We start from the raw sequence: 16724 nt of genomic DNA on the forward strand, positions 1-16724 counted from the left end.
GCTGCAGATTAGAGTCTCTCTCTCTCTCCCTCTCTCACTCACACACCCCAACACAGCTCTGAACCCTCTCCACATTTGTACTCACTCCTAATCATGAGGGATTTATTTTCTAATATTTTATTTCTAAAGCGTTGCCCATTTTGACTCATCTACTGCCAGCCTGCTAAATCCAGTCTTAGCACACTAACCTTCAATACGTACGAAACTACAGCTGCAGAACTTTCAAGAATCAGACACAACACAAACATCACTAAATATCTGAAGGACTAGAACAACCACAATACTAAAGCTGTAGCTAAGACTTCATGATAAATCCAGTTTTTATCATTATCACAATAGGACAAATTACCACATACACACATCGCTAGAGTAAGAGATGTATATTGGCAAGAACCTGGCAAGACAATATGCATCATGCTTCAGGGGTTATGAAACACTGCAATGTGGTAAGAAAGGTGATATATTGTGATTTTCTGAAATATAATTTTAGGAAAAATGTCAGTGTAAAAAAAACAAAAACACCACCATATGCATAAAATCTGAACAAACGAAAAAAGACATTACGACACTGCTAGTCGTCTACTGTAATCTAGTGGTTATAGATTTAAACACAACACAAAATGAACTACTGTCTGTCATGAATCTTAGCATGCAATTAAAAATCAGTACTGTCTTTGAGAATCGATTCAATATCACAAAATATAATATTGCCATGCTCAAGTGTATCGATATTTTATTACCGCCCCAGCCAGAGAGATGTCATGACATCGCTAACAAAAGCAGTTACAAGCTAAATGAGTGCTTCTCTGCACTGTGATTGAACGCTGTAATCCCGAGGCACCGTATATTACTAAGCATGAATACTTCTGCAGTACATTTTTGTGCAACACCAGTGCTGTCACCATTAAAGGTAAGCCTACAACTTTAATGTCATCTTATCAGCCAAAGCCCATTTTTGGCGTCGTTTCCCTGTGATGAACCAATTAGCCATTCATTTGGTTACGTAAATCTCAAAATTATTCAGAATAAGTCACAGTCACTGACAGATTATACTGCCACCAATAGTTAACAGAATTCACTTCATGTGCAACAACAGCATCGCTGGTGGAACGCCACAGTGTCAAACATGAAACACACCACCTGGGATACTAAGTGTGTTTGTGGGCACATCTGGACAAATTTATCTATAAAGTTCTCTGTGCATTACATACCCCCATCCACAGCTTAATGCATGTCCTTACCAAGACCATACGTTAACCTTAACGTATTCTCCCATCCACAATTGAAAGCGTACAAAGAAAAACGTAAGCACAAACCCCCAACACACACACACACACACACACACACACACACACACACACGCATTGCTCACCTGGTTTTCTTTTTCTGCTTTCCCTCTCTCACGATCCAGCTCTTCTTTCAGGGCCTGCAGGAACAAATACCAAATATGTACATATAGGAATACAGGACACTGGAAATACAACAACATAGGCAGGATCTGATATTGATAGTTGCAAGTTGTAACGATTTCAGTGATGTTAGTGAGGAGGACTGATCATCAAATCAGCTTTAGTTATACATGTGAAAAGCAAAACCCCTTTTGTTCCTCAGCACATGATTAGATTTACATGTGGGCCTAGACAGTAAAACAATAACAACTGTCAAAAGCAGAATTTTTTTCTATAATGATAATACATGCTTGAGGTAAAATGATTATGCCATTCTTAATCTGTTATTAGTAGCAAAGTGCAGTGGGTACACTAGGTGGCAACTTGTACCTTTTTGACTTGCTAGACGGGAGGGAGAAGTGCCATTCATGACAACAGCACAAAGCTGTGCATAGTTTTTATACATACGATTATGAGAGTTAGCTAGTTTGCTATTTTCAGTGTTGAAATCATGGAGAGTGAATTTACTGAATTTACACAAAAAAAAAAAAAAAAAAATGTCAGAACAAGAGTAGACTGGTTTACAAAAAAAGTTTAAAAATGATCTACTAGAAAAAGTCATGCTTTCTCTGGGGTTCAAACTTTATATATTTACACAAAATTACATATTTTATACAAAATGCTCAGAGCACTAAGAATTGCAAATAATTATAATATAAATATAAAATTAAATGAAAAAATACATTGTGATAACATTTTTGGCCATATCACCTTAGTTCCTATGCAGTGAAAGCAGCAGCTAAAAACTTTATTCAGCTTTAATAATTATAAAACTGTACTAATTATACTATACTTGAATTGAATAGTAAAGCGAGAGTGCTACATCCAATGATTTTGTACAGTAGTGCATTCAAATCACTAACTTAATTTGTTCTCTGCAAAATTTGAACCATCTGAATGCAAAGTAAGATTCCACAATGACAAACTGACCTGCAGTTCTCCATCCTTCTGGCCAATGAGATTGTTGAGCTGTACCATCTGCTCCACAACTGGCTTATCTGGGCTCTTCTGCTGAAGTTCACCAATCAGAGTGTCTTGCTTTTTGACTGAGTCCTGAAGGCGTTCAATCTCACTGCAGAAGATGGAGAGATTAGACATGTTTTCAAACAACAACAGCTTCAAATAATGACTGCCACTGCAATAAATAAATAAATAAATAAAAATCATTGAAAACGTTGAAAAAATGTTTCATTAAAGATTTTTTTTTGAAGTCAGAAGTGGAAAAATATTTTTTTACAAAATTCGCTATTTCTTGACATTGTTAAGATTCAACTTGTGATATAAAATAAAATAAATATGACAAAAAAATGCCCATGGTCACCAGGGGGAGGCGCTAGATCACACAGTCTATATACTTGGAAGAAGAGACAAAGAGAGAGAGGTGGTCGTATTGGAGAAGAGAGTAATGTGGTTTTTCTGGACTCTGATCCTATACTACTGGACTAAGTGTACCTCTGCTGAAAGAAATAAAGAAAAGCCTACAATAATCAGTGATAATCCATCCACTATCGAGACCCATTTAATATCAAGGGTAGGACAATTATATTTACAACTAATTAGGCCTAGATGACAGTGGGAGCACCTTGGGGGTTGACACTGATAATAATACATATGTTCTGCAATTTTCCTCACCAGTCCTTTTCGTGCAGAGCCTGCTGGAACTCCTGGATCTGTCTAGGGTTGGAGTCAGGGCCACAGGAGGGTCCTGATTGGCTGGCAGCTTGAAGCTCTTTCTCCAAACCTAGACTCCTCAGCTTCTCCTGCTCAGCAATGAAAGCCATCTTCTCTACTTCTTCCTCTGCACAGCGAAGAGACTAGACAGACAGGAACAGAGCATAGTTAATTAACCATAAGACATCATGATGCAGATGTATTACAGATTTTGTGCTATGAAGAAGAAGTGGAAGTAGATAAGCCACTGTGGTATGTCACTTTACTGTGTTGGTATTGTACTGTACTCTTTTCAATAATTACCCTGTCATGTAGACTAAGGTCGTTCTGGTGTATACAATGTGCACTAGGAACATACAGCGTCACTGGTGCAAAGCACTGCTGTTGAAGAAGCATCCAGTGCTATTTATGTGCTAATGGTGACCCTCTTATGATAAATTTTAACCTGCTAAATGTGAGTGAGTGAGTTATAATCTTTGCACTGGAAAAAACATTTGTCCTCCTTTGCATGTTGCACCAAGATCTCAGGGGACCAATGTATCTTTCCACCTTGCATATGCTTAGGAGGACTAACTTTTTCTTGATTTTGGAATCTTTTACATACTGTATTTCTGTGTGTGTGTGTGTGTGTGTGTGTGTGTTTACCTCCTCTAATTCTCTGATCTTGGTGTTGAAAGCTTCTTTGAGTGCATCTTTCTCTCTTTGAGCACGCTCCCTAAAGCCTTCCCCTGAATCTCTACTGGCTAAACTCTCCAGTGCTTTCCTAAATAAGAACACAAACACACACATATATAGATCAAAAACTGATGGAAATAAATTATTATATTGATTTACTAAAGTATTAATTGCGCATGTCCAGTTAATTCCACAACTGGACAACTGGCAGGAAGACTAGGAGGGACTTACGATGCTGACACCAGTAGCTCCTGCTTCTCTGCAAGCTCTCTCTTCATAGACTCCACCTCTACCTTTAACTCAATGTTCTACACATAAAAGCACAAAAGAACCCAAACACACACAGAGTCAAGGAAAGATTATAAGCAGTTGTTTAAGAGGTCATAGTTTGTAATCCATACAGTGACAGTGTCATTCTGTGCACACGCATTAGTCACCGTTTTGTAGATGTCCTCTGTAGAATCGTCACATTTCTGCTGTACACGCTCTTCCAAGAAGTAGATCCGCAGCTTTAGGTTAAAGTTCTCTTTCTTCAGAGCTGTAATTTGCTACAAGAAACAAAATGTGTAATTTTCTCTGTCATAGTCAAATACCACAATTTATTTAATGTAATATTATTCATTTATTGAACACAAATTCATCAGGTTTTAGTTTTGCTGTCTTTCTCCAGGATTGCACTACTCACTTGACATATGCTAATGAGCTGGGGAATAATTACACTAGAGAGAAAAGGAAGACGGGTGTGACTTCATATGAAAGCAGGCTATGTATGTTTGGGTTCTTTTGTGTGTGTGTGTGTGTGTGTGTGTGTGTGTGTGTGTGTATACACAAAGAGAGGGGATGGGGGCAGTAGACTCTGCATTAGTGTTCTGTGCCAACATCTGGGGCAGAAAGAGGGGGATGGGAAATGGAAAGAAGAGAGGAAGGGAAAGAGACACAGAAATAGAAACAGAATCGACAAAAGCAATAAAAAACTAAAAATACATAGAACTTAAGAGAATGTTGTGGATAAACAAGCTATCAGGAATTTCAGTGCTGCATTGAATGAATGTACTATGTACACTGGCCTGTCTCCTGTTTATTCTCCAACATCAATTACTGTACTCAAGCTTTAGCAAAACAAAAAAAAAAAAGTTAGCCTTATTTGTAAAATGAACCAAAAGAAATACAAAGAAAGAGAGAAAAAGGCTGGAACAGGGCAACACACATGGTTCAGGTCTAATCTGATCTGGCTCCACATTAAGATCTCATTCCTCCACATCTCTACAGCGCCTTAAATGGATAAACACAGTCTCATTCACTCCATACAGGAAATATGCATCGGATACAGAAGCCAGAAAGCTCCATTCCATCACTAAACCAGAGACATGCTAAACTCAACATTAAAACATTCTGCAAAACCTCCAGCTCTCATAGGCCTTGGCCAAAGGACTTCACGAATGCTAACGTTGCTAATATGTTTTTACAAAACATATGCAAATTTCTGACAAGATGCTCTGAAATCCTGATTCCTGTGAGGACCTGAATGAATGAAAGCTTGAATGGGTCACTTAGAACAATGGCAGCCTAATTACCTTCAATTATGTTACCGAGTTAATTGTCCTATTAAACGGGAAACCCACTACGTTTCCTAAATTTCTGAATGTACTGACGTAAAGAATGTCATTAGGAGTGGTAAGATGTGAAATGTTCAGCTTTAGAGAAAGAAGCCTGGATTATTCACAGTGGTGCTGACGGGAACCATAAGTTTGAAACCCTGAATTCTTCTAAAAGATTTTTTTTTTGACACAAAGTGGTCCAAATACACTGAGACACTGTTTTACAATAGTTTTGAGAAGCTTTTGGGCTTAAAGGTATTAAGAAAAGGTACATACAGAGCACTGCAAGGCAAAATATCCCTCAAAACAAATTCACTTTAGGATTTACCACTATTTTACCATCATCAACACTGCAAATAAAAATGCAACACGACCCCTGGTTCCTATCACCACCACTGTAAAGAAATCCCTGTCAGCAAGGTTCTCTACAACTGCAAACTACTCTAAATGTCAACACTATGACTGAATTCTGCAGATTTGGTGGAATTCCCCTTTACTCTAAATCTTTACTTTAATCTGTCTAATGTCTCAAAAAAGCTACTTCTCAGAAAAGGTTCATATTTTGTCAAGGTCCAGGAAATATTCATTCTTTTTAGGGCCTGAATCAACGAAAAGCTACCCACAATTGCTTAAACTATGCAAATCAAATCACCTTAGCTGTTAGTATTACTGAGTAACGTGTTCTTTCAATTACAGCACTAAACTCTGAATGAAAGCCGTCCTCAGATGAGTATATAGCTATTTTAGCAGCTCATTATGTTGAGAAAACACTGATGTTTAGACAGCCACCAAATACCATAACGAACAAACAACCACAGCCAAAATGACAGACTACATGAAGCCTGTCACTACTTCTCCGCTAACAAATGGCTACTAGCTTTCAGTGCTGCTCACTTAGCATTTCCATTTCAATGATTCCTCACTTACATTTTCGTAGTCCTTCATGGTCATGGCTTTGGCCGGAGACATCTTCTCCCCGGGGAACATTGGAGCTGTCGGGGAGAGGAAGAAACATCAAAAAATAAAAATGATCAAATGGTACATCGGTTCACCGTCCTTCCCACTGCGCTCTCATTCACGGCCAGCCTGAGCAAGCGCTACAGCTGGATCATACGTGTGGCTGAGCAGTCTTGTGTTTTGCGTGTGCGTGTTGAGGTCAGAGGTTAAAGAGCTGAAGGCAGAGAGATCCAAAATAAACATCTGTGTTACATCACTGCTGTAGGAAACTGTGCCCGCTACCGCACCATTTGTATAAAGGCTGAAGTTTGTTTTTAAGGATTACCTTAACTTTAGAACAATTTCAACCCGGATAAAACATATCAGAACCCTAAATCTGTACTAGCAAACAGCATGTGTGTCTGGGAAAGAAGTGTGAGGGACGAAGAGGAAGAACGAGGCTGTGAGTGTTCTGGTGTCAGGTTATGAAAAAAGATCTTCAGCTGACTCAGATCAAGAGAAGGGCTAAACGCATATGAGTGTGTTTGTGGGACACAGTGACAGGGCTGCTGCACAATATTTTAAACCACATTCAGTGCTTTTTAATGCCTTTTTGAGACTTCAACCAAGGAAGAAACCGTACTCGTTCTGCCACACAACGCACACACAAATATGGCATGTTTTATTTATGGAAAGTAAGTTGCAAAACAGCCTGTTTTGCATTTATTTGTTTTTGTGAAAACCAAAACATTTGCACAAATTCGATCAACAGCAGTTTAGCCCCAGTGTTTCAATCTGCTTTTTGATTGAGGCACAATATAGGGAAGCTAAACAAAAACAGAGATACATTGCATGTATTAGTATAAAAGACACAGTAACAAAACAGCCCATGTTATTCTAATTGGGGACACATCGATACTGGTGTCAGGCTAAAACCGTGCTCATTAACTCGTACTCAACACTATGTGATCTACACTATGTGAATTTAGCTTACTAAGGTCACACAATCACAACCACTTCCCCAATATGGGTGGTGCCACAGAGGCTACCAACCAGGAGTGAAAAAAAATAAATAAAAACCAGCATTTCCTAACATTTCCTACCTACAATGACTTTCCTCTGTTTGACTGAACAGAACTGTGAATTCTTTAAGCTGACTTTAATAGGCTGCATAGAGACTGTACGCAGTATGTCCTACATACATCACCGCCTGTTTTGGCTTCAGTGCTCAGTGTAAGCAGCGCTGCTCAGTTTGTCTTTGCTCGCTCAATGCACAGTGTTATTTTTAATTAAACTACTTTATTTCAAATTGTTCACTGAGCTGTCTGTGAATCACAGGCTTTGTCAGCACACGACAGTCAATTTACACATGAGCTCCTCAGATGCGTCAGCCTTGGATGAGATTCCTGCCGTCACTGTGCTACACAAACTATTGTTGAAAGGCCGATGAGGAGCATCAAAACTATGAAACGTGCTTTACTTACAGCTGTACAGAAGCACTTTCCTGGCATGGAACAAAGCCAGCTCTTCTCCACTGCAGCACTACTTGATCCAAGTTAACTAATGTAGCATAGCTAACTAATTCACGCCATTTAAAATGAGCTAGATTTGAACAATTTGATGGTAATTCATTTCAGTATCAGACTTTGTATTGTCAAATTCTAAAAACATGTACTCACACTCCCCCTGAAAAAATGGTATCGATGCAACCCCAATTCTAATACATACAGAGATGTTAGAACATATTCATGCATGAAAAAAAAATCAGTTTTGGCTTAAATTTCTCAAGGGAAAAGAAGAAGAAAAATGCACAGCATGGACCTTTTAATGCCTTTAAATTTCATGTTTAATGCAAATAGACTGAAAATCAAATGTTAAGTACTGCTGTAGCATTCACTGTACTCCTTTAACTTCAGTGGTAAAGAACCTTTTAGGTGTTATTTTATGGCCATTTCTATTTGTATTCTATAGGAACACCAAGTCAAACACTAGTCAAAGAAAAAAGGAGGGAGAATGAAGAAAGAAGTATAAATATGCAGTATACCCCCTTCCTCAAAATGTCATGACAATGTCATATCGTAATAACTATTGGATTGGCTGGATTGTATTACAGCCACTAAGGTCACCCATGTATGTGTACGTGTGTTTTTCAGAGGGAGTCAGCTGTACCTGTCATGTTGTCCAGGGTGAAATCCCCGCTGCTCAGAGAGTCCGGTAGTCTGGATATACTGCAGCTACACAGAGAAAACACACACTGTTACAGGGGTTTTTAACACACACACCCACATACACATAGTGAAACAAAGCCTCAGTCTTCAAATCAAACACACGCAAGCACAATGTCCCATTCAGCACTGTTGCTCTAGGAAAACCACGGCTATTAACAATCCTCAGGGGCTTCAAAACATAAAACTACCTTACAGAACAGAGACTCTTTGACATGTACACCTAGCCATTAGGTCTGAACGATCCGGGCAACATACTTAAAAGTGGGGCTCCCGAGAGGCACAACTGTCAAACTGTTGGTCCCATCACTGGAAGAGCGCGAGTCTGATCTCTGGCGATGCCACAGCCATCCATATCTAGTGATCCAAGACAGTACAGCTGGCATGGCATGCAGCAAACATATTCTAAAAAGGAACTTAACAAACGGCTTCCTTATAAACTTACTAAAGCCTGAGCAGACTCATAAATCAGTGCGAGTCATTTATTTATCTCTGTGTTAATGTTTGAGGCATGACAGAACTGAGCATTTCTTACTGTGAACATGTTCATAAGTGATGAGTTTAGCAGTTTGACACATAGCTGCCCATTTTATAGTCCAATTTCTTATACACAACAGCAGGCTTTCTCCACGTCCCTTATCAAGACGCATTTCAAGTGTATTCTTAAAGCACTCTCAATGTTACGGCTGCATGCACTGTAACCGAATACATTACTGAGCACATTCAGGAAGCTGTATTCTGTTTTCTGTTATCACTACATTTTCAAAGCATTCAGCCAAGCTCTGCACACAGCAAACAGGCTGAATTCATTGTTCCTGGCACTTGCACAGTTATGGTAGATGCTATTCATGGACCATCCTTAAGGCAGAGCAGGGGAGCATGATTAATACTACTGACGTGTTTTCATAACCTTTTCCATGAGCAACTCGCACAACAAAAAGAAGGAATAAAGCAGCCAGTCCCAAAAGGAATCTGCTGATCTTTTCTGTAATGTGGATAATCGCACTGAAATCTTACAAAATGTCTCCACACCATTCTGTATTTAAGTTAACACCACGCAGTGGCATTAAAGCTTCATTTCAAAACCAGATCTGGAACAGAGGGCCCAACACAGTTTGCTGATTTCTCTGCTCTAACACACAAAACAAACTTGGTATTTAACTGAAAAGCTGAAACAGGTGTGTTGGAGCATATAAAAAAAAATTTAAATCAGCAAACTAAGCAGGAATCTGGGTCCCACTACAGCCCACCTATTTTTAGCAAAACTATGAATACAATGATTATTATTCAACACTTCATACTGTACTAAATCCAATTAAACAAGACTAATTATGCTTTCTTTGTAAGGAAACATTTCGTTGGTCAGTGCAGTTAGAAATGCATATTGTGCATCATAATAACAATATAATAATAATAATAATAATGATAAAAATAATGATAAAATATCATATTGCCCACCCTAAGCTGATGTGTGGAGTTAAATAAATATACAATTATAAGATATGGTTGATTAATGATATTACACTGTATTACAATGTATTAAATGTATAGTGTATTAAATGTTGCCACACTACAAATCAGGGAGACCAGACACTGCTCCTTTAAAGAGTTTTTCTAGTCTCCATCTGAACCTACAATGTATTTAGATTGGACCAGCACTGAGAGCTTCAGCAAGACGCTTAACTGCTGCCACTGAGATTCCAACACATTTCCATCTCTTTGTGGGCAACGAGGGAGACTCCAGCCTGCAAACAGTACAACTGAAAACTTGTGTGCACGTCTGACTATGTAAAAAACACCATGTATACATGTTTGCATTTTCAAACTCCTGTACATCCTGAATGGCTCTTGGTTCAATCGCTAGGTCATCTCTGAATGAATATGAGTGTGTTTGCGAGAGCCCTCTTGGCTCAGACTGTAGTGCTTCTTTAATGGAGTGTGTGTGGATCAAATAACAGCAGTTCTCAGAATGATTTCCTTCCCTGTTCATTCCCCTCTGCCCTTCCACAACTCATCCAGCTACGGAAAGCCCCAAAGGACATGCCAATGCAGTAGCACAGAGAATTCAAAAGGACATACAGGACTGCGCGAAAGTCGGAGGCCACTGTTTGCTTATTTAATTTCCAGTCAGAACCAACGTTAAGTATGAGTTATTCATCTTCCAGAGACATTTCTGAAGAGAAAAGATAATCCACTTGCATAAGAGGAAAGTCAAAATAAAATAAGTGAACTACTGTGAAAGACCCGGTAAACCATCAAAATGCTGCCACCACACAAACAAAACTTAAATCTTTCATCTTTGAGAGAGAGAGAAGAAAATCAAGCTGCTTCTCATCTGATAACATCCACAGGTGTTCCTGTCCATCCTTCCGACTCAGCGCTATGGGTCTAAAAAAGGTGTGTAGCTGTCAAGAAGCTGCTGGTATTCCCAGAACAATGGACTGACCATCCCAGTGTCCAGGCCTCAAGATCCCTAAATGTGATTGGATTACTTGGATCACAAGAAGGGGAAAACATAACCAGCTTCTAAGACTGAACTTTGCAGGTGTGGAAAAATACTCTTGCAAGTTTCTTTAACAGAACTAAAAGAATAAAAGTTAAAAAAACATAATACATTTATTTGAGGATGTTTAATTTTCTGCAAAAAGAGTTTTCTGCTTTTTGTCCTAATGATTAACACAAATAACTTGTACTTAATGGCTGTTGTGACTTGAAACTAAGTAAATTAAAGGTGATCTCTGACTTTTGTGCTGTACTGTAGGACAATTCTGATCTTAGCACTACATTTGATGCAGTTGGCAGTTACACTTACTCTTAGCAAAAAGGGAAAGAACTACATACAAAAGTTATGCACACATATATACATATATATATATATATATATATATATATATATATATATATATATATATATATAAAGCAGTTTTTCCATCTGAAGGCTGTAACACAGCAAACATGATGTGTAAAAAAAAAAAAAAAAACATGGAAGTGCTAAATATTTGGATGTGATTGTTTTTGCATTGAAACTGCACATACTGGTATTTAGCCGTGTTTTAGGGCTATGAAAAAAATTGGCAAAATATATATCAAAAAATACATAACTGTATCAAAAAGGTCCTTTGCTCCTTACAAAACAGGCAAACTGTGACACTGAGCAGGATGCGTTCCACTGTGGAAAAGCGAGGACACCAAATTTCTCCATTTCATTTAGGAAGCCAAAACTTTGTGTTTTCACTCTCAGCTGGGATCTCAGCTGAGTTAGAGCTGATTTTGGAGAGGCAGCTCCACACTAAATAAAGCACAAAACAAACAGGCTGAATGTCTAATAAGTGCAAACATGAGCAGCTACCTTGCTCCTCTGCAGATCAGACAAATGGTGACACTGGACTACTGTCCAGTTTAGAAAAGTGACAGTTGTGCAAAAAGCTTGATCACTACATTCGGAAGCTAAAACACTGAGTTCTTCCACTTGTAACTTCAATGTCTGTAGCTTAGTTTGAGCTGCTTTTGGAGATTCTGATCCTTATAGCACTTACGAAAAAGCTTTAAATGCTGGAACACAGCTGCTCTGTCATCTTGGTTGTCATCATGCCAACAGCAGAGGCAACCCTGATTGCTCTGTGAGCTTTCGTTGCTTATAAAATTAGCAAAAATCGAAAGGAGGGCATTCTGAGCTCTGAAACATGGCTTTTGGTGTGCAAGATATAATCTGTTATACATGTAGTTGAATTTATTTACTGCTGTCTGAATAAATCACTTCAGAGAAGAACCATTAAACCATGTGACGGTGTGTGCTAATGGTTTTTGAGTCATCACAGGTCCATATATAACCAATGCTTTTACAAAAGAATTATAAAAGCACCCTTATTTATAGAAACACACTGTATCTCTCACCTTCAACGCAGATTTTTGTATTACTGGCACAGCTCTCCTCTGGCTTACTTCTTACCTCACGCACAGACAAACACTACATCTATATTTTCTATTCACAAACTCTCCACTGCTCCCGCTGGAGGCGTCCCCCAAGGATCTGTTGCCCCTCACTCATTTACATGCTGGGTCTAAACACGTGTTCCATGGCCTCAGTCTTCATACGGAAAACGTGTCTCTGGGATAAAGCACCGAACTCCAGCTTTCTCAAACTTAACAGCGAGAAAAATTGATGTACAAATAAATCCCATAGTATAAATACCACAGAGCCTAACTACTCAGACAGAAAACCTCAAATAGTAACAGTCATAGAAAAGAAACTACAGTGAAATAAATAAATTAGACTAAAATATCCTTTATAACGTACAGAATAAAACACCTGCATCACTTACTAAACATATCCAGCTTAGAAATACAACAGAAATATCAGATTAGCGCCACTTTATGGATTTTAAAGTGGAATCCCACCTATTTTTTAAAAACTTCTACATAATAAAAAGGTTAAGACGTTTGTAAACAAAGTCATTCAGAGTGTGAAATGCTCAGTTCCAGAGAAAATCAGTCAGAACTGTTCACAGTGGTGGTGATAGGAACCAGACGTCCACCTCTAAATACTCCCTCACAGAAAGATATTGAAATGGTCATGAATTCACTGCCTGATGTTTTACAATAGTCGTGAAGTGAGATTTGAGCCTAAAGTGCATTTTTAAATATATTAATAGCAAAAAGGCCCATGCAGGGCACTGTGGAGCAAAACAGTGCCCAATAAAAATATGTTTTTCAGACGTTCCACTATTTTACCAGCACCAGCATTACATATAGAAACAAAGAAGACTCGTGTAGGTTCACTGGTGGTTTTGGATAGTAAATAAAATGGCTATATTTGTGTTGCAGACATGGTGACCCCTGGTTCCTATCACCTCTACTGTAAAGGAGTCTAAGTTTTTTTTGTCTACAAATGAACTATTCCGCATCAAACCACTATGAATGACTTTATATAAATCTCAGGTCCTGAATAAAACAAAAATTTAGCAAAATCGGGACATAGAGAAACGTCTTCATGGTCAAATTTCTTATAAAGCGAATTACCACAGCAGGTTTTTTAAATACAAGACGCATTTTAAATATAGCTACTCTTCAGGTATTCTCAATATCGCTGCAGTCAGAACAAAAAACTCAAAGCTCCATTTTTGCCATTTTTCAGTTTTGGAAATAATTTGAAAGTACCCCTGGTCCTATATATTTTATGTAAATTTCATGATGAATGGACCACAAAATTGCTTGCAAAGACGTCTGGTTCCACTGACGTTCATTAAAAGTAAGGTACGTTGTTTCCTTCTCCTGTAAAGCTACCATTTTGGAGATACGAGGTTTTGATCAGACAACAGCGACATATTAGCTTGGACGTTTCTCTACAAACGAACTATTTCACATTAAACCACTCTGAATGCCTTCTTACACACCTCAACCAGCGAATAAAACTTAAAACTTTGCAAAAAGCGGCGAAATTACCCTTTAACGTTTCCGTTAATGCACTTCTCCACAGACGCATCGATAACTGAACGTCTGGAGCTACCAGCTAACGGCTAACCCGTCACATAACTCGGCTAACGTGTGGTAAAAATTCACACTATTTTGTGGGATTTAAAAGAGAACTTGCGCTCTTCACTATGAATATTGTCATATTTTAATGGTGAAGGCTTAATTAACTACTTACTGAGTTCATTCGTGTACATGGTGAGCGAAACGGCTTGGTCCGTTGGGAGGCCGTTAAAAGTCAAATTTAAACTCATGCACGCGCAGCGTTCCCTTCATGCGCGGGAATTGCTACACTCATTTCTATAGCGCTCCCCGTTTTCTGCAGGCTGCCGCGGGCGCCGAGGGAGTCGACTCCTCGACTTCACTTTTTTTTTAAAGATAGCGGCAGCGCCATAGACGCAAAGACTAGGCGAAGGTTAAAACACACCGAATGCAGTCAGTGGAAAAAACATTAAGATTGAGGAAGACCCTGGCGCCGGTCACGACGCTACGTTTGAAATAACGTGGAATCGAAGAGTCGACTCCAAGCGTTTCGACTCTCTGAGTCTTTGGACAAGAGCAGAGCCGGACCGGTCAGAGTCGAAGAACCGACTCTTCTGGAGTCGAATCCCCATCGATATCTTTAGAGTCACTAAACGAGTTAGCATAGCACAGTCAAACGCTTCAGGGACTAAACGCTAATGAGAGTAATTTTAATGCTAAAATATCGATATTTAATTGTAGGAGAAACTACATGGGAGTTTATATGTCCGTGTTGATATGCTTCTTGCTCTCTGAAGGAACCAAGTTAAAGGGGAAATCCACAGAATTTTCTAAATTCCATTCATAGTTCAATCGAGCTGTAAACTAAGTGAAGCTGGGCAGTGCGGCAACATGTATCGGCATCGTGATAAATATCACGTGTCACAGGAAGCTTTTCTGAGTATATAATATATATCATCAGCGCTAAAAAAAACGCAGCACCTTGCCTGAAATGTTGAGTACAAATGACTGGATTTGTAGTTTTTGATAGTAGTTTTAAAACGGAGCACTACTTTGCCTGTTCTGACTTCTGAGATGTCAGAAAAATTAAGTACACACTGTGTACTGTCAAATCTTCCTGAAGTACTGTGATATTACATTTTGCCATAGTGACCACCGCTAAAGTCACTCAGTGTTTGGTGTGAAGTGGTTGATTGTAGAGATTTCTTTACAGTGGTGGTGATAGGAACCAGGGGTCACCATGACGACAACACAAATAAAGACATTTTATTGGCTCCAAAACCAGTTTTTATATGGTTGATGATGGTAAAATAGTGGAAAATATGAAAAAATCTGTTCAACTTGGGGATTATTTTTCCGTACAATGACCCACATGTACCTCTGACATGAATGAATTTTTAGAAATATGTTTGAGGCCTATGTTTGAGGTTTCATGCAGAAAAACAGCTGAATCTCAAACGGTTTCCTGTTGCCTATATAATAAGAGTGTTACTACATAGCAAGGCCATGAAATAATGGCTTCTGCACACATATAGTGCACTACATGCCCAATGGGGATCCATTTGGGACTCAGCCAAACACAAGAACTCCACCAATATAGTGTTTTGGCTGGAAAGGCTGAGTCACAGGTGCAGTCAGACAGCTGTGGTCCACAAAAACATCTGCTTCTGTTACTGTGTGTGTGTGTGTGTGTGTGTTTAGGCTTGTTGTGGGGATGAAATAACAAAAAGGGGACAAAAAGTTTTATTGGAAAAAGTAAAAGAGGCCAAAGCTGATCTTTTGGCTGTTATGATTAAGGTTATGGTTGCTGCCCAGGCTGCCCTGGTCATGATATATGCTCACCGGCCACTTTATTAGGTACACTAGTAAAAGGTTGGACCCCCTTTTGCCTTCAGAACTGCTTTAATTCTTCATGTCAGACTTTCAACAAGGTGTTGGAAACGTTCCTCAGAGATTCTGGTTGATTATTTGAGTTCCTGCTGCCTTTCTATCATCTGGAACCAGTCTGCCCATTCTCCTCTGACCTCTCACATCAACAAGGCATTTTCGTCCACACAACTGACCGCTCACTGGATATTTCCTCTTTTTCTGACCGTTCTCTGTGAACCCTAGAGATGGTTGAGTGTGAAAATCCCAGCAGATCAGCAGTTTCTGAAATACTCAGACCAGCCCGTCTGGCACCAACAACCACGCCACGTTCAAAGTCCCTTAAATCCCCTTTCTTCCCCGTTCTGATGCTCGGTCTGCACTTCAGCAAGTCGTCTTGACCACCTCTACATGCCTAAATGCAGGGAGTTGCGGCCGTGTGATTGGCTGATTAGCTATTTGCGTTAACAAGCAACTGTACCTAATAAAGTGGCTGGTGAGTGTATATACTGGTTTTAACACGAGTTTAGTGATGAGTGGTAAATATAGTTTTAGATCTTTCACTCGCCCATCATTGTGCATTACTTGACCAAATGTATGTTACACTTATATGAGCTTGTTGCAGGCTACTGGAGTTCCTTCACTCCAAACACATCAAACCACATGCTGATGGAGCTCATTTTGTGTAATGGGCCACATTCATGCTAGAACAGGAAAGGCTCTTCCCCAAACTGCTGACACAAAGCTGGAAGGATACTGTCTAATATATCCGCATGTTGTAGCATCAACATCACCCTCAACTGGAAGTGGGCCCCAAACCCTGAAAAACAGCCCCAACCCATTATCCCTCCTCC

General features: G+C 39.2%; 1 protein-coding gene across 2 annotated transcripts in view; it reads right to left on the minus strand.

Annotated features, from left to right (window-relative positions):
• cdk5rap2 (CDK5 regulatory subunit associated protein 2) overlaps positions 1-16724 on the minus strand; it is a 53857-nt gene that overhangs the window by 33274 nt on the left and 3859 nt on the right. For both annotated transcript variants that reach the window (XM_017685483.2, XM_017685484.2), the window contains exons 2-9: positions 8498-8562; positions 6320-6384; positions 4232-4342; positions 4026-4102; positions 3765-3882; positions 3081-3262; positions 2379-2520; positions 1373-1426 (exon numbers count right to left, since the gene is read on the minus strand). In XM_017685483.2, coding sequence (XP_017540972.1) covers positions 1373-1426; positions 2379-2520; positions 3081-3262; positions 3765-3882; positions 4026-4102; positions 4232-4342; positions 6320-6384; positions 8498-8562 — 814 coding nt within the window. The remainder of the gene's footprint in view (positions 1-1372; positions 1427-2378; positions 2521-3080; positions 3263-3764; positions 3883-4025; positions 4103-4231; positions 4343-6319; positions 6385-8497; positions 8563-16724) is intronic.

The sequence above is a fragment of the Pygocentrus nattereri genome, chromosome 16 (genome assembly GCF_015220715.1).
Source record: "Pygocentrus nattereri isolate fPygNat1 chromosome 16, fPygNat1.pri, whole genome shotgun sequence".
Taxonomy (NCBI): domain Eukaryota; kingdom Metazoa; phylum Chordata; class Actinopteri; order Characiformes; family Serrasalmidae; genus Pygocentrus; species Pygocentrus nattereri.